The 19599-nt window shown below is 38.6% G+C and overlaps 1 protein-coding gene across 1 annotated transcript in view; it reads left to right on the top strand.

The window, feature by feature from the left end:
* The window catches only part of CHRM3 (cholinergic receptor muscarinic 3), a gene marked incomplete at both ends in the record, with an annotated part of 197041 nt that extends 180608 nt beyond the window's left edge, over positions 1 to 16433 (top strand). The window contains 1 exon segment of the mRNA XM_082305801.1: positions 14612 to 16433. Within this exon segment, the coding sequence (XP_082161927.1) occupies positions 14612 to 16433 (1822 nt within the window).
* Positions 16434 to 19599: the final 3166 nt, after the last annotated feature.

The following is a 19599-nucleotide window of genomic DNA, read 5'->3' as shown; positions in this document are numbered from 1 at the left end:
TTAAGCATCTTCTTGTATTTTGTGCCCTCAAAAGTCTCTTTAACATTTTTAGAAAGAAATATCAAGAGCTCTCTTGGACCAAAACCTAAAATGCTAAAAACTGCTTCTTCCCGTGAGACTAGGGATACATGTTGTTTTAACAGACCGCTGATGTGATATTTCTTATGGTCTGTGGAGTCATGAGGGATTTATGATATAGAAGTTTTTGTGTATAAGCAACTTTGAGCTCTGTTGCACTACCAAGGGAAGCAAAGCAGGGAACAGTGGTTGTATTTTGTTTGTTTGTACGTCTGAGAACAATACATTGAAGTGCACAGAAGAATTTAGGATGCAGGATCCTTGTAGCTACAAGGATTACAAAAAAAATCCCACTTTGCTAGAAATGCTGTGCATAAATATAGCAGCTCAGACAGATTCCTGAACTGTTCAGCCTTGGGTGGCTATTGCTGGCATTAATCATGCAATGCAATGGTGTTTGACCCCCTGAAGACCAAGGTTTTTCAAATGTTAACACAGTATTCACATGTTCACTTTCGTAATCACATGGTTATATGCCTTGCGCATCACTTCTACACTGACCCTTGAAAATTATTAGTTATCACTAAAATATAAATGTCACTTAAAGAGAAAAGATAAAGAAGCCAGCCAGGATGTGGACTCGAGTCTCTTATCATATTTCAGTACAGAGCAGCTTGAGGAGCCAGCTCATTTCCTTCCACGTGCCCTCGCCCCCTGTATTTCGTGTGCATACAGATAAAACCAGGCAGTGCATTTTCCTTGTGCCCATGGGTTTATTAAGATACCATACACTTGCTCCCTTTCAGTGACTGCTGCCTCCCAAGTAGCAAGGAGCCTTTGGGGCTCCCAGCGCAGCCAGCACCAGGCCGGCTCCGTTAGCTGCCTGCTGGTATCTCCGGGGGGATCGGTGTATCAGATGGGCCACTGCTTATCTGTGCCATTCTTCTGCCATGGCAATTCACTGATGTGAGGATAGGCCTGGGAACTAGTTGCTTTTCTTTTTCTCGCCTGTCATTTTTAATGTCTTCGTGCTTTATTGAGATTGAGTTTTCCCCGCCTCCTTTCTCTCATAAGGTAATACTGAATCGAAGAGGTCCTGTGCAATGATTATTTCAGGAGCAAGCATGGTGGATTTGCTCAGACACTTGCTCTGCAGCAGCCAGAGTGGCAGGAAGAAGAACTTGACTCAGAGGCTCACATGTTTATCTGCCATCCCCTGGCCACAGCTCATTGCGCCGAGTCACTGGCTCCTCCGTAACGCCCGGTCTCTTTGGAAACCTGATTCTCTTTTTAGCTCTGTTCTTCATGCTACTGTACCACTCATCTGCGATCAGATCCCTCTCTCAGCTGGAATGGTGTAAAGCTGAAGTAACTGGGTGAGGGATTGATTTATTTATTTATTTATTTATGTATTTATTTATTTAACACGAGGTGTAGGTTTCCTGAAAGTCTGGGAGGCAGTGTGGCTTCTTCCTTCTATTCACTAAGGTCATCGCTGGCACTTTTGCTGTCACACATATGAGACATTGATTTGTTTATAATATATGCCAAAACAATTCTGTGCACTCATCTTGCTCTGTAAACATCTGATATTATTAACAGAACCCTTGTCCTTCCATTTCTACTCTTTGAATTTGTATTTCCACTGTGACAAACAAAATTTATGTTCTTTAGGATAGAGGCATTTTTTCCAGCAGCTCTCAAGCAATTATTTTTCTTGCTTAATTCTGAATAATTCGTCACGGAACGTGCTTATTTCTCTAGAAGGGGGTTACAAGCCCCAGCTGTTCTTGGCATCTTCACTCCATTATACCTGGACTCCTCTCCTGACTCTAGCTGTGGTTGTAATAGCTTCACTTTCTTACAGAATAAGCCATGAGGGCTACCATAGGAAGAAGGAGGACTGATGACAGAGAATTGCTGCTCCAACTAATGGAAATATCTTTTTATTTCAAGTGATTTTGTTGCTACTTTGAGATACACGAATCCTTATCCCAAAAGGGATGATTGCCTGCATGCCCTCCCTGCTTTCCATGCTGACTTCAGGTTCACATGAGGAGTTACCAGATTGCATCTTAATAATCTTTTTACCATGCTCTACCTGTTCAGTTGTTTTACCTTCTGTCACTCCTTCCACTGTGTTTTATAATCTGTGTTCCTTTTATCTTTATCCAGATTGTTGTAATTTGTACAGTGAAATTTCATGCAGGGCTCCAGGAGCTTTTAACACACAAGCATTCACAAGCACATGCAGTTCACACTGATCATTCAATTTTCCCCTAGTACCCCAGCCCTAGCTGCACTTCTTCCTCTCCAAAGGACATCCCCTGGCCCACAGGGCAGGTTTTTTTAGGAGGACACAGTGACACTACAGTACAAGCTTCTCTCAGAACACAGGGAACCGGCTCACAAGTCCTGCAAACTGGGAATACTGAATTTAAAACATCTCTGGGAGCTGTTGCTCAGGTCGTGCAGGTGAACAAGAGGAAGAGCCTACACTGGGCCTTCTACAGTAAACCTTTCTTCCTGGAAGAAATGGGAGGGTAGGGTACCAAGAGCAGCAACTGCAGTTTCCATTTGTCCTTTGCTCTGATGTCAACCAGCAGAAATCCAAAATCCATTTACCTCATCTGGAGTCTGTCCACAGGTTGCTGCAGATACTTACCTAATTAAGACTTCTCAGTCCTATAAGCTTTTACCCACACGTATGACTATAGGATTGCCAAGAAAGGTTAAAAAAACAACAAACAAAATAGCCTCCTGAATGGCAACAAAATAGGGAATTCTTTTCTGATCCTAAAAAATAATTGGTCAGATAGACCCACAGCAACCTGAAAGTACAGCTCACTGGCAAACCAAAGCACGAAAGTGGGGCAGCTGGAAGATAAAGGCAGATGAATGGAAGGAAATACTTAATACTTAATGAAGCATTAATACTTCTTTTTTTGGGCAATGGGACTTGGTGAAACCACATGCAGCGTGCATCCCTATTCTTAGTTCAAGCATTAAAATTCCTCTAAACTTTCAGGGCAGGAGATATTTTTTCTCGGTGCAGATTCTTTTTCTTCTGGCTTGCCACTTCCTTTCTGGAAGTAACATATTCTACTTGCCATTTGAGTAACCCTGTCAAAGCTGGGAGAAATATTTTCCTTCTAATTTATCTAGGACTCCTGATTTTAAGTCTTTTGTTGATTATCCTAGACTGTAATGGATTTGCAAAATTCAGGTTTTCTAGGCTTGAAAGAGCAAATGCAAACAATCATGAGTCCACTTTACCGTCTTATTTTAGAAGCAAAATCCTGTTACTTAGATAACAACCTTTACAGCTAATGTAATTATATGTCCATGTCTTTCTATTTGCCATGTCAGAATGCATGAATCCTCAGAAACAGCAACAAGGAGGGAGCTCAGAGTACCATGAGTGTGTTAGCTAGATAGTGAGTAGAAAACTTGTAGTGTAGTAGATTAATATATAGCTTCTGAATTTAAAAATGGTCTTTTTTGTTGATGGAATGATTTTAACATTTTAGAAGCATGCAGATGAAAACCTGCAAAGATTTAGTTCAAGATCATTTTGCAAAACCGCACATACAAAAGTTGACAAATGTCTGTGCATTACTAAATTCAGCTTTGAAGTATCCTTTCAAGGTAAGGTGATATTATTTTAAAGATCTGCATAAGTCACTCCTTCTGTAGTGTGTAGAAACCCTGTGACAGAATTAGGAATACACCTGAGTTCCACTTTTAACTCACTTAACTGCGAGCCCTTCCTTTTTCCTTCTCAGCTGTGTGCCTCCTTTACTACATACCTCCTACAAGCATAAGGCAAGAGGGTCTACCCATGCTCTGCTATGCAACTGCAATTAATTGCTGGGGCAGGTCCATTCTGCATGCTGAATAAAATCGCGGCTTTGTGAATGTGTACTTTTTATACTAGAACTGATTTTTTTCAAAAATTTCAAACTCCTGGGATATATTCCAAGTAGGCAGAAAAGGCAGGTATTCAAGCAAACAAATATATAGCAACCTAATTAAATGCTAGTAGGATAGAGGACCCTGCCACGAGGGTTACCAACAGGCATTTATGAAGAATAACTCAAAATAAATTTTTCATTAGCACCTTCTCCCTCTCTGTCAGGACTATTTTCATTGGGCATGGCTCCATTTATCTTGCTGTGTAACTCAAAAAAGAAAACAACCAAATAAAAAATACTGCAAACAAACCCTAGAAAAAGATTATATCATTGGAGCATTATTTAATTCCTTGTCCGTATCTGAATAAAGAACAATTGCTTGCATGCATTAAAATCCATGGTGCCTGCTACCATTGTTTTCCCAGAGAGCGGCAGCATGCGTACAGGGGGTCGGAGTTTGGAATGGGCCATTTTGGTTCAGTTACAGAATTCCACCAGGACTTTCAGACATGTCTATTCTAGGAAAAAAAGAAGTTAAGTTAGGCTACAGCACAAAACACAGTTGTCGGTAATTTGGCTGCTAGTTTGATTCAGACCAATATTTGGATGACATGCTTTTTTTTTTAGCTGCTGTCCCTATCAAGGAGTAGATATAATTTAGTTATAAATTCCACGTATAAGACATAGGCTTTATGAAAGACTAGTTAAGATTTTGTTGCAAAGGCCAGAGTTTTGCTTCTGAATAACTATTGTGCCACCTAGTGGGTATTCAGCTACACGTTTAAACAGATGGAAAGCTTGACTTAAAATATGCTGGTGAATAATGAACCATAGTATTTATAAAATTATTTCCAGTGACTTGTTGAAACAAAGCGTTTTCCCTTTTTGTCTGATTTATTACCAAGGTGTTCCATTAAGGTAAAAAATATTCCGTTTCGACTATATCATAGCATTTTGCTGCCAATGGTATTAAAGAAATATAATTCATAAAAAGGGCACACACAAAGCTCTTCGCCTCCCTGGCAATAGATCCATTCCTTAATAAATTACTGGAAAATTTCATATGCTTTTATGCCGTGATCAAATTATCAGTATGAAAAGATATCTCCAAATCTCAACTGTTAGGAATTTCCGTTCTGTAACACAATTAAATAAATAAACACACTGAAAATGTATTTTTCTGACCAACTATGCCAATTTTCACTTGAAACCAAACTGGAATGCTTTCAAACATTACTATGATTGCATATTTTAGAGCATTATTTAGAACAAATAAGCAATGTGATTAAAAACATAACATTCTGACACAAAGTTTCTCTCATAAAATTTCCTTTTCATTATACATAGTTCCAGTGTCCAAATATCTATGTAGATTTCCTTTGTTAATAGCTATTTCTTAGCAATTTTTTTCCTTTGGCTGAAACCTCTCAGCAATTTTTTTTTTTTCCTTTCAGCTTTTTAAGTAAACCATCTGTCCAGTGTGGGAGTGTTGGTTTTGCCGCAGTAGATAGCAATAATATTTCAATCACCAAAGCCAATAGCAATAAATTTCCCTTAATAGAGTGTTTCCTAACATTGTTCAAGTCACTTTATTGCATCTTATGTAAAATTGACAAACTGTCCATCATCAACAAAAGCTATAGTAAGTGGTCTGCATCTTTAGCACCTATGTGCAATGCCATAGTTACAGTATAAAATGTAGTGGTCAGCAAAAATACAATTTAGAACCTTTTAGGATTCTCTCAGAGTCACGAGAACTTTAAACTAGTATTATTTGACACATTTAAGTTATGTATGTTAGAGATCTTTCATACAACAGGACCTGACACCAGGTAAACATGACATCTGAACCAGAGGCTTGGATAGCTCTTTGCCAGACCTTGATGTAAACATAAATATTTTTTATTATTTTCCCTAAATAAATAACAAGGTGGAGCTCATCTGCTTTCAGCAGTGTTTGTCAAAAAATATCTGAGAATCAGCTTGAAGTTGACAGAAAATGAAATTACTTTCTCAAGAAAAAAACATAGTTTTTGAAAAGGCAGAAAATCAAAACTGTGGTTTGAGGTTTTATTTATGTTTTAGTTTGGGCTATTTATTTTCCCTCTGTGCAAAGGATTTCCAGAAAAAAAAATTTTCAATTTTCTGGTTTCAAGGCTTGACAGCCTTTTGTCGTTTCATTTTCTTCTTGCAGACAAGTGAAATTTAGAAGAGTGTGTCAGTTGTCAGGTGAGCTTCTTTAAAGCTCAATGTCCAGGCTCTCTGTCTTTTTTGATACTTGAAAAATGTTTGTAGTCTTTTCCAGTTTTCCCTGGTGGTATATTGTGTCAGTGAGCAAACGGTAAAAGCAAAAATGTACTTATTTTTATAGCATAATCAATTGATTACTTTGTTTTAAAGCAGTTTCGTTAAAGATAGTAAAGAGGTCTGACAATGAAGTCTCTTGTTCCCTGTAAAGGTTCTTAAAGGCTAGTATTCACATTAAATATGGGGTTTAAATGCATGCAAGGATTACTAAAAGGACTGGATTACAAATACAGTAAAAATTTACTTGTTTTCTATAGCATTGGTAATGAGCTCTTCTTGATATTAATTTGCTCAAACATGATTACTTTTTTAGAGGATGCCATTTTAGTAAAAGAGGAGAAATTCACTTAGAAGGCTTGAAATTTTTTTTCTTTTTATCTAGGCATATATTTTTCCATGCTTATTCAAGGTATTCTAACATTTAAGAACATCTAGGAGGACAATATAGTTAAGTGTAAGAATTCCCATTACTTTATTTCACACGATCAACATTTTAATGTGATCTTGAAATACCTCATTGGGTATCTGTGGAGTTAACGGACAGTATTTCATAAAGAGACAGCTGAGTTCACAGTGAAATTTTAGATCATGACTTCGATTCAACATCATGATAAATAACAAAATGTTAAGCAATACTATGTAAAAAAGTGTATATATAATAAAATATTGAAATGAAGTCTCTAAGATGGATAGGTTTTTTACTCAAAGGAAAAAATACAAACCCCTCATGCATAAATGAGATAATTAAGTGGCTGGTATTCTTTCATCTCACTCTATTTTCATGTTTAAATTCAACATATAGTAACCAACTCTTCAGCCAGACCTTCCTGTCGCCAGATACCTGCAATGCACAGCATTAAAGTCAGTGGGTTGCTCAAGTGAGTAGACCTCTCAGTATTTGTTAGTAATTCTGACTACATTTTGGACCGCGTGTCTGTTTCCTCTAATATCAATTAGACAGACGGGATGTAATTTTAATAAAGCTCTCTGAAAGAGAAACTGCCTGGAATTTAAATAATTTCCTCTCTTCATAAGAACACACCTCATGGATTTAACCGTTTGAGCTGATAGTCAATATTTACTGTAATCTTAATTAAGCAAGACCTAATTTGCTCTGGTTTTCAAGCATTTGAAAATTGTAGACATATCCAAGCTCAGGCTTTTGAAGGTTTCACTTTGTTCTGTATAAGTTGTTCAGACAAAAACCACTAAGTGCACGTGCCTGAGAAAGAAAAGTGCCATTCCTTCAGCAAGTCTGCTGCTGCTACACGTGATAAACCTTAACTGCCCTTAGGCCATATCCCAACTGAGATTAGTAGCTCATTTCTGAAGCTTCTCTCTGGAATGATTTTAGAAGATTTCAAGATAAGATTATTTTGAAACTAAAAGTCATGGAGCAAATGGGTATTGGGTCACTGAGGCTAAAGAATAAATAAATAATAAATAGCACAGAAACACTTATTCAGTAAATGTGAATATCTGTTAAAATCACTGTCCTTTTAACTATGCAGACTAGGATGTATATGTGTTGTGTATGGCATATTTGGAAAAATTATGCTAGAGAATTATACAGTTCATGTAACCAATTCAATCTTAAATGGAAGTCTTAAGTGCAAGGGATCAGAAATACACATCTGGATATTTGAAATGGCAACAGATGCAACATGTCTGAGTTTTTTTTCTTTTTTGGTACTAGTAGTAACTATCACTATAGTAATAAATACTACTGGTATTTATTAGTAGTAGTGTTTATTCTTACTTTTGTCGCTGTGTAAATAAGCAGATGTTTCCACCGAAATCACTCTCCATTAAAACACATTAGTATTCAAAGTTACATTTCTATCATAATATAAAAACCCCCAGTGAAGGATTCATACTACATGAAGTAAGGTGTTTGAAAATGCAAATATTGTAAAAGCAAACACAGTATAAGCAAGCAAGGCCCACCATGAATGCTGCAGGTATGGCTGGGCCATATGAACGTAAGCCTCTCAGTCCAAGTGAAGGAGATGGCAGATGTTTGGCGAAAGCTAATTGGCAAATTAAGATATAAAAGAGGCTTTTCCCATGACCGGGCTTTAGATATGAAATTTGCTGGCCGTGTTCGGTGGGCAGTCTCAGGTGCTCCCAGTGTGACGTCCTTACACATCCCAGCAGGAACACTTGAGGTAGCATCCCCCTGCCTCTCTTCCCTGGGAGCGATGCTCCCGTCTGCGAACTGCAGGGCCGCCAGGGAGATGGATCAGGTAGTTTGGTGCTGCGCATTAGCTTCTCTGAACTCTCGCCAAAGTAATGAAATCAACACCTATGATTAAAGAAATGAGGTCCTAGTTTGCTCATGCTAGACCTCACACACTAACAGCAGCAACACAGTAAGCAAATAATAAGCAAATCTAATTCATTAATCACAAAAGCAATTTTAAAGCGCTGACATTAAATCTAGGTAATTTTAGTAAGCATAAACAAAACATCTTTATGGATGGAAAATAGAAGAGCTTGGGTTGAAGTGTTAGTGGGATATGTTTGACTGAGCTTTATCTATATCAAGTTGATAGCTAATTAGTGAAAGATATAGTCCTTCCTTATAACAATATTTGGAATAATATGACAAAAGTATATTTATATATATCTGCAGATATATGTGTGTGCATGTGTATATATATATACACATATGCGTATATATATACACACACATGTATGCCTGTATATATCTGCAAATATATACATATACTTTCATCTACAGATATATATACACACATACTTTTGTCACAGTTTGTATGTGACATATTTGTGTGTATATATTCTTATGTGTACATATATATAAAAGTATAAGTGTATATCAGTTATTTGTCTGTATCTACTGTGAATGTGTAAGACAGTGACCAGGATATTTCCTAATGGGATCGATTTCTATGGCTCTGTATTCTGATTCTGCAAAGATGCAAAACTATATTGAGTGCAATGTATTTAATCATCAGTATAAGTAAATCATGGTAAATCTGGGGTCCTGTTCACTGATAATTACACCGTGCTTCCTGTGATCACATACACATTCATAAGGAATCCTGTATCTTGTGCTACACTAACTGCAAGTGGTGTGAGCTGCTGTATAATAAATGTAAAATCGTGAATGCTAGTGTGAATACTTGCATCTTCATTTTTTTCATTTCAAGTTTTTAGAATTCTTCATTGTGTTTTGAAAAAAAAAAACTACTGTGTGATTTGAAAAATAGGTATCTTGGGAATAATTTCAGGAAAACTTTAAAATTCATATCTATTTTTATTTTACCAAATACTAGCTTTGGAACAAAGCTTATGTGCTAGTTTAGGTGAGTGCATTAAGCATTCTAAAGGCTTGGTTTCTTTATGTTAGAAAACAGGTTTATAATTCACTGCATGGAGTTCTCTGCTGTTCAGGCTAATGTGCATACAATAGCAATGCAGGGGGAAACGGAAAAATAAGGTAAGCAATTTTCTTGTCTGTGCAAACAGATGAGATGTGAAAGCCTTCAGTTGTCAAGGCTTGCTGGTTTTGAGCTCACATAGAGCCAAGCCCATGGAGTGCCGTCTGACCTCCCGGAAAATGCATCTTAGGGCCCTTTAAAGACAGCAAGAAAACAGACTTCTCTGCAAAAATGGAGGTTGTGTGTTTGTGAATAAGAAGGTTTAAGGAAAGGAAAAAATATGGTAAACTGAAATGTGAAGTATTAACAAAACCACTGAAATATGAAATAAGCAAAGAGAAACAAAATGCAGTGAAAATGTGTGACAGAATTGTTCCTACTGTCTATTCCATTTTACTTTCTGCTTACAGCAATGTGCAATGAATTAGGCTATTCCAAAAATTCAGGCTTTTAAATCTGTGTTATTCCCATTAATTGAAATCAGTGAGCATTTCTGTAGCTGCTTTCTCCTTCCCTTCCAATGGGTCTTACCGGGATATCCAATATCTCAGTCCCTCCAACGGAGCAGGGAGCAGAGGTGCGTTGGGAAGGATGTATGTGACAGTTTGCATAGCATTGCCTATACTGTGCCTACCCTTTTCCTGAATAATGCTGGGAAGTGTACGTTGCCTCTGGTGTTCTCTGGCCTGTGCATTTCATAAGCTTTTATTAAAAAGCAGAAACAAGAACAAAAAAAAAAAAACAAACCACAGTGAATAGCATAGCCGTAATCTTAAGTAAGTAATTCTATACTCTTGGGCTAAAAATAGTTTCCTTTGTTACTCCCTGTCTTGAAATTGTAATGTAGTGCATCGTACCAATGATTTGTAAACTCTTATCCTGGTATATAAACCTATAATCACTTCACAGTTTGGTTTGTTTGCCGCACTCAGGCTGTGCTGCACTGTTTGTTTTACCAAAATATTTGTGGCTGCTTTCCCCCTTGGTCGCACATCATTCTGTCTTTGAGCTTGGCTTGTTGGGCAGGTGCTGGCGGGCTGCACTGCAGGGCACGCGGTCCTTTTCCTTGCACCCAGGACACCCTCTCTTTCCCTGTAACACTTCTCATAGAGAAAGCAGAAAACGCATGCCAGTTTTGGAAAATGATGGATAACTTAGCTTGCTTTGGCTTCCTAAAGGGAAGAAAATCCAGTCGCGCTGATCTGGTATGTTATGGTGGTGATGGCAGTGATATTTTTCTCTGCAGATGAACATATGGGTAATACATTTTTTATTGAATTAAACAGTTCAATTACAGGAACTTGTAGAAGAGCCAGAATAACAAAGGACTGTACTCATCATCCTGGTAGCACTTCCATTTTATCAGATAGACCAGTCAATGCAAGTTTAGGCGTCCCCTTAATGCCTGAGGGGTTTAAAAAGCCGAGTTCCAGCTTGCAGGATTGCACTGGGGAGCAGGGAGCTGCCGGTGGTTGCTCTCACTCTCCTCTTCCTCAGTTACTGGACTGCTGAGGACTGTTCAGGTTTTCATTGAAACGGTGGCTTAGAGAAGTACTCTGAAGTCCAGGGATGGGAGAACTGACCTGAGAAATAAGAGTTTGGTTCCAGCACTTGCTCGGCATCTGAAGGACTGCAGCTGAAGTACAGTTTTCCCAGGCTTCCTCATGATGAGTCTTTTGAACCATGGCATTTCTGAAAGGATTTATTGGTTAGTTTACATTGAAACTCCACTTCAAAGTCTACAATTAAACAGAATCCACAATCGTTTCATGGACTTAGTGATAGATAGTGCAGCATTTACACATTCATTTTGCAAGATTATTTGTATCTTTTATGTGGTAGTTGTTTTGGACTTCCAAAGCTAACATTTAGGTTAGTTTATTGTTGTGTTATGCAATGAAAATGGGAAGTACTACCAAACTGTCAACTATATATATTTCTTAGTACTACTGTTATTTCTACCATCACTTCTAAGTGATATTGGGTTTTATTCTATGCCCTGTAGTGAAAGTGTCATTTCCTTTATCAATATCTTCTGCCTGGTCCTTTCTTGTGTATTAGAAGGTAACAGCTTGTCTTTTTTATGAAAAAGCAGCATAATGGTATCATTGCCATCTAAACTTACCTGTTAGACTTCTCAATCAGTACTTGACTATGTTGGCTGTTACCTTGTAGAGGTTTTACAAGTGTGTGTCTGTGGAGGGGATGCTTTCTGGCTTTCATCCTCTGCTCTCTGTCCCTAATGTCAGTGAAAGAAGGTCTGCACCCTATAACATTAATCATTTCTGGCATATATTTAGCAAATATCATTATTTCAGATCTCTCTCATTCTATTCTGGTTTTGACCTCATCCTATCTGACAGCTCTGGAGAAGCTGCCTGCTTCCTAAGTAAAACATTGCAAGAAGGATGGTTTCCAGCAATCCTGTTTGAGTCAAAGATTTTTTCCCCACTGTGACTAACCACCCTGGCCCGTAGAAACTGGCAAGAACATTGTCAACACTTGCTTAAGCGGTTGCTCACAAGTGAACTCTGGTTTTGTTTCACCCACGCATTGGAAGGGGCAAGCCAAACTTGAATACTGCTTCACTATCTTCTTCAAAGGAGAATGTTATTGTACATTGGGTTTCCATGGGCCTTCATTTGTAATTTTTGAGTACGTGGGATCTCCATTTTCATAGGCATGTAAATGAATGTTGTCGTTGATCAAGGCAAAGGAGTGAGCTGGTATGAGTGTGCCTGAGGGGGTGTGAATGAAAGCAAGAGCGCGCTTCTCATCCAGACCTCTGCTTGCCTTTTTGCAAATGACTTTCTGCAGACTTTCATTTCATTAGTGTAGGTGGGATGAGCCTCTCTCTCTCCCAGTGCAGATTTGACTTCTGCAGCTTCTTTGAAACAGTATGATAGGGATCAGTGAGGACATGTTGCTGTATGCTTGGTGGCCTGAACTACACCAGCTCCATAGTCAGAAGTAGTATATCTTGAGGAAGAAAAAAAAGAAATATGTTGTGTCCCACAGCTTCTCTAGTAGATGGCAAGGACATAGTGGAATTTTTTCAGAAAAGTTTGTTTAGAGTTTCTTGGAAATGAACAATTGAAATGGTAAAAAATATTGAACATTTTAGAGGAGCAGCTTGAAAAATTTTCAGAATGTCTATTTGCCTGAAATTTCATGCAAAACTGCACATTTCTTTCCTATGAACTTTGCAAAGTAAAGAAAATTTGGAATGTCAAAGTTTTGTGATAAAAGATAATTTTCATTTCAACCTACTTTGATTTTAAGAAAATCGAAGTTACCAATGTTGTTTTACAGTTTATAAAATTCTTACCATTGTTCTTCTTAGAAATTGTTTGAGTTGCTCCAAATTTTGAATCTTTCTATCACGAAAAGAGTTAAATTTAACTATGTGATTTCCCAGAGCGGTATTTACATTTGTTATTATTATGTTCACATCCTGTCTGATATGATGATGAATGCATTAAAAGTGGATTGAATTAGATTAGGGTAAGGCAGCATCATTGTAACCTTGTCTTCCTATTAATAAAGAGAAAAATTAATATCTCATTTACACTAGATATCAAAATATGGGGCGGCGTTAGTTATTGTGCACGGGTTAAGGGAAGGAGTTGTTGGTCTGTTTACTGCATGTGTCAAAGAAACTGCACCATTTAAAATCACGGTGTCCTATGGTTTGCTAACAAAACCAAGTACGGTTCAAGGGAAAACAGAATTTAGAAATTAATTAAAGAACCAAACCCAAAACCTCCTCTTTTGGGTAAGTATTTCGTGTAACATGAGTGCATTGTGATACTCATTAGTATCTCATGCTATAGTATATTGGCTCTGGAAGGATTCATAGAAAGCAAATAAACATTTTTCTTTGACAGCATATTTTGTTTAACATTTACTATCAGCAATGGACTTTTGCATCAGAATTCTTGCTGCTTGATGATAGAATTGATTTATTACAATGAATATAGTCAGTTGACCATAGAAGTTAATGAAATAAGGGAAATGCAAATTCCTATTCTGAGCATGTCTTCATTTTGCATAAGTACTTGGGGAAAAGGATTAAGGCTTAATTAAAAATCCCTTTCATGCTTTTTTCCTCTTTTCCTAAAGTGTTTAATGATTGCTTTGACATACATCTGCCAAACATTTCTTCCTGACTCTAGACACCATATTTTCAAAGGAAATTATTTAACATGTGTTGCCCCAAAGACATTTTGAAGTTATTAGATGTACAAAACCCTTAGTCCAAGTATAAAAATGTGCATGAAAAATGAATAGTGGCATGTGCAAAAAGTGCTAATGAGAACTTTTAGTACCTTTATCAGGTAGCCGAAATGTAGATGAAAATGAAAAGATGTTTGCAGCCTCACAGGTTAGGGTAGCTTGACACAGTGAAATGATGCTGGCTTGTATCTCCGTAGTTTAAGGGAAGACAGAACGATATTTTTGTTTGTAATTAGCTGTAACCGGAGGCAGCAGAGGCTGGGGCTGTGTTTCGCTAGTGCCAGGACAGCACTGGGGACCAGCACTGATTCAAACTTGGAGGATTTGTGGCTGCTTGTGTCTGGCATTTAGTTTTTGAAGGCTCCAGGATAGTGGGCTGTTGAAATGTAGAATTCAGGGTAGATCCATCAGGGAGTGTTTTAATTAAGAGTCAGAGTTAGGAGGCATTTTAATACTACTGTGGGTTCAAATTCTCCTGGGATTTTGGTTCTTCTGTGACTGAATGTTTTTAAGGAAACAGTATGTGATTACTACAAAGAGCTCAGATTAATCACAGCTGTAAGCTGAGTACTACCATGTACACATCTGAGTTGGAACATGTCACAGGCAGATTGGCTTTTAAAGACATCTTTCAAAGTGCTGAAGTGATTTTATGTATGAGTATGCAGACGATTATCTATTTACTGCCTTCACCTGTTCACTTGGGTTTTGTTTGTTTTTTCCCTGCTGCAGACTATGTCAGAGAGCCACAATGATCATGCAAAATAACAGTTCAGCCTCACCCCTGTTTTCAAATGTGACCTCCTTCTGGAAGAGAGATTCACATGGACTGGGACTCCTTGATGAAGCAGCATCGCTCATTGGCAGCTATGATTTCCCTCAGACCACAGAGAGTTTTCCCTTCTCCACTGTGGAATCAAGAAACATGTCCCTAAATGCCACAAGCAAAGACCCTCTGGGTGGACACGCTGTCTGGCAAGTAGTTTTGATTGCTTTCCTCACTGGGATCCTTGCACTGGTGACCATCATAGGAAACATCCTAGTGATTGTTGCATTTAAGGTCAACAAACAACTGAAAACGGTCAACAACTACTTCTTGTTGAGTCTTGCTTGTGCAGATTTGATTATCGGTGTTATTTCCATGAATCTTTACACCACATACATCATCATGGACCACTGGGCTTTGGGAAACTTGGCCTGTGATCTTTGGCTCTCCATTGACTATGTCGCCAGTAATGCCTCTGTCATGAATCTCCTTGTCATAAGTTTTGACAGGTATTTTTCCATCACTAGGCCGCTTACGTACAGAGCCAAACGAACAACCAAAAGGGCTGGGGTGATGATTGGTTTAGCATGGATCATCTCTTTTGTGCTTTGGGCCCCTGCCATCTTGTTCTGGCAGTATTTTGTTGGGGAGAGGACTGTACCTCCTGATGAATGTTTCATCCAGTTTCTAAGTGAACCTATCATCACTTTTGGCACTGCCATAGCTGCCTTTTACTTGCCAGTCACCATTATGAGTATTTTGTATTGGAGGATCTACAAGGAGACTGAGAAACGCACCAAAGAGTTAGCAGGCCTACAGGCTTCGGGCAATGACGCAGAGGCAGCACGCTTCGTACACCAGACAGGCAGCTCCCGGAGCTGCAGCAGCTACGAGCTGCAGCGGCAGAGCATGAAACGCTCCACCCGAAGGAAATACAGACGCTGCCACTTCTGGCTCACGATGAAGAGCTGGGAACCCAATGCAGACCAGGGGGACCAAGAGCACAGCAGTAGCGACAGCTGGAACAACAACGACGCTGCTGCCTCCCTTGAAAATTCAGCCTCCTCTGACGAAGAAGACATCGCTGCAGAGACCAGAGCCATCTATTCAATCGTGCTGAAGCTTCCTGGTCACAGCGCCATTCTCAATTCCACGAAACTACCCTCCTCAGAAGATTTGCATGAGTCAGGGGATGAACTGCAGAAATCCGACACAGAATCGAAGGAAAAGAAACCGAAAAAATTGCACCCTCCCAAAAGTGTTCAGGATGGTGGAAATTTCCAAAAGAGCTTTTCCAAGCTTCCAATTCAGCCGGGGTCAGCAGAGACAACCACAGCTTCTGATGGCATCTCGTCAGTGACCAAGACATCTGCAGCCCTGCCCTTGTCCTTCAAGGAAGCAACCCTGGCAAAAAAGTTTGCCCTGAAGACCAGAAGTCAGATCACAAAGCGGAAACGAATGTCACTTATCAAAGAAAAGAAAGCGGCACAGACACTCAGTGCCATTTTGTTTGCCTTCATCATTACCTGGACCCCATATAACATCATGGTTCTGGTGAACACCTTTTGCAGCTGTATCCCCAAAACTTTCTGGAACCTGGGGTACTGGCTTTGCTACATCAATAGCACAGTGAACCCCGTGTGCTATGCACTGTGTAACAAAACATTCAGAAACACTTTCAAGATGCTACTGCTGTGCCAGTGTGACAAACGAAAACGACGCAAACAGCAGTATCAGCAAAGGCAGTCTGTCATTTTTCATAAGCGGATCCCTAGGGAGGCTTCATAGAATAGTATTTTTTAAACAATTTGAAAAAATAACGAAGGGGGGATGGGATGGGACAGGATGGGATGGGATGGGATGGGATGGGACAGGATGGGACGGGACAGGATGGGACAAGATGGGACGGGATGAGATAGGAGGGGATGGGATGGGATGAGATGGGATAGGTTGGGGTGGGAGGGTGGTTCCAGGGTGCTGATTCAAACATTTAAACACCAAGACATGAAAGCAGCTGCCAGGCTTATGTATCCTTTTAATAAATCCCATTTAATATAAAAACCAAGTCTGCATTCAGCAAAAACTAACAAACTTCAACATTTTTACTAGGAATGAAAGACTTGATAAAGTTTTCCTACAAATTTGCAAGAAGCTGTATAGCAATTATAAACCCATTACTGATCTGCCCAGCTCTTTGATTATAATCAACTCTGGGATCTCAGGTAAGCACATCTAGCTAGCCCAACTCTTCTGTTTCCAAGGAATCCAAAAACTTTCAGTTCAAGTCACATACAGATGTAGCAAGCTAGCGAAACAGGATTATGAAATTATTTGAGACATTGTATAGGTTGCAAAATTGCTTCTTGCTGTCCAGGTAGAGCTTCCTGTCTACTTCTCTTCTGGTGTATTGTTAATTGTACCCCTGATTCCTGATTGCCGAGTATCTATGTGTGCAGCTCATGTTATATATATGTGTGTGTGTGTGAGTGTGTATGTATGCATAACATACATTCACACCTCTAAAATACACACATACCAGGAAAGAGGTGATCTATTGTGCTAGGTTTGTCAGGGCCCCCCATCACAATGACATATGAGTGAAATAAAAAAAAAAAAATAAAAATCATATTATAAATATGTATCTCATTATTTGCCACCTGAAATTCAAGTTTATCTTTGAAACCAAAACATGGTGTCCATGTTTCAAATGGAGAGAACCAAAGCGTAGCCTGTGAGCCTAGCAGTCTACAGAATTTTATAATGGGGCACATACCCAGTAAAACCTTAATCTTGAGCACAGTATCTCTCCCCAAAGTTATCACGCCTCTTTAAAAGATACGAAGGTGAAAGGAATTGAAGGCTACATTCAGGGCAGAGTATGAAGTTATCTTTGTAGGGTGTAGGGTGGCGAGAGCCCACACCCGGGCCGCAGAGTGCTGATGCTCAAACTTGTGATGCTCAAAGGGCATTGCTCAGGAACCAGGTGGGCACAGCCATTAGCAGGAGCCCCATTTCATGCTCGGGCGGCCGCGCTGCTCTCGGGACACGCACGGACGCTGCAGCGCCTTGTCCTGAGTTGCACCGTGTGGATGCACCGCCCTTCTCAGAGCCAGCTCAGATCCAATGCACAGCATCCGTACAGCTTCCAGTGAAAGTTCGAGTTGTAATTTTCTGTCTTAACTTGGTGGAGCCCCCCTGCTTGCACTCTCTGCCCAGGTGATCTGCAGATGCAAAAGATTTGCGTAAAAGAAATGCTTTATTTTTGCACATGAAGGATGCTCACTAAAAAGTGTTTCTTTCCAGAATCTGTTTTAAATATCATTAGGAAAAGTGCACCTAGATCTGTTTAATGCCAGGTTATTAGGTGTTGCGAAAAACGTGGATATTGCCAATTTGTAACCTGGCAATTTTTTATAAACATTTTAAAAGGGCTTTAATATTTATAGCTTAGACATGACCAGTATTTCCTGGTATTTGTGATGTGATCTGCACCAAACATGATTTATAAAAGTCAGAGATCCCCTGGGGAAAGGATTGTACTTTAAAATATTGTCCTCAATCTGGTTTAGTTACATGTTGAAAGATAATTTTGTATTCTCCTTTGAACTGACCGAAACTTTTTTTTATTGCTTAGACTCTTATTTTGCTGAAAATAAAACAAAACAAATATCTTCTTTTACAAAGGGGCATCAGTGTTGTGAACACAGAACTGATGTAAAAGCTGCTTTTGTATTCAGTGTGAGATGGTGTTTACAGATGATTTTGACAACAGTGGAAATATATTAAATGGTGTCTGTGTATCTGAACTATTTAATTTTGTGTTATGTTCATATGAAAAAATATTTATACATACTTCACCAAATGTTTTATTTAATGTTGATAAATATTGCTCTTCAGTCTTCAGCTGTAGTGTCCTTTTAAAGTGATTCATAAAGGTCTGCTTGAGAAATGAATAGCGTATACCTAGCTTTCTTGTCACTAAAACAAATACTCTTGACATACAGATCTTTCTTTGTATGAGTTGTTTAAAATGTCTACCTAAAGGTAAGCTTGTAAATGATATTGCAATTCTACTGCAAGTACAAGTTTAGTATAAAACACGAAAAAAGTTAAAGCTTCATCTATATGTCACAAGTGCATTTTGAGCTAAAGATACCCAGAATTGGTTTAGCAGTTTGGTAGCCACATACAACCAAAGACTTATAAGGCACCCCTGTTGCAAAGAAAATTAAGTACCTTTACTTATAGAAAGAAGCATATATTTGAAATATATTCATTACTCAAGTTGACCTAACTAATGTTTTAACATTTAAATATATATCTATATCTATATATATTGCCATATTATTATCTTCTGATATCGAGTAGTGCTGTGCCCCTAATACACAAAATGTGAGAGCACGTAAGGAAGCCAGAGTTCATCAGGGGGATTTATGGTATATTAGTATTGATTTTACAATGGGAAACTATTATTTTTGAAGAAGCTAAGGTTCCTTGAAAGCGGCTGTCACCACTGTTTACATAATAGGAAGAGTTAAACCCTTGGATTGTTTTAGCAGAGAAATAAACAACCTGTCTTTTGATGTGTGAACAGGCTTTAAAATGTTATTTACCGGCATCATAAAATGTGTATGTATACACATATTGTAGCATAGATCAATATAGTTATTATTTATTTAATGGAATATGCACTATAAAATACTAAGAATTCGGCTGTGTTACAAGTACGGTGGGGATCAAATTAATTTGTATTTTATATGTCTGTGTGTTTGCTTTAAACCCATGCACACACAAAAATTTTAGCTGTATGCACAAGTGGATATATTATTTATGAACACAGGCGCACATGATAGGTTGCAGAAGAAGAACAATGCAAGACCAAAAGGTACAATCTGACACAGCGCTACCTTTAAAAAGTACAAATGATGTAATATTTCATCTGCTATGAGGAAAA

Source organism: Platalea leucorodia (assembly GCF_965183815.1).
Source record: "Platalea leucorodia genome assembly, chromosome: 3".
Classification (NCBI taxonomy): domain Eukaryota; kingdom Metazoa; phylum Chordata; class Aves; order Pelecaniformes; family Threskiornithidae; genus Platalea; species Platalea leucorodia.
Note: the sequence above shows the minus strand (reverse complement) of the source record. Positions and strands in the feature narration are given on the sequence as shown.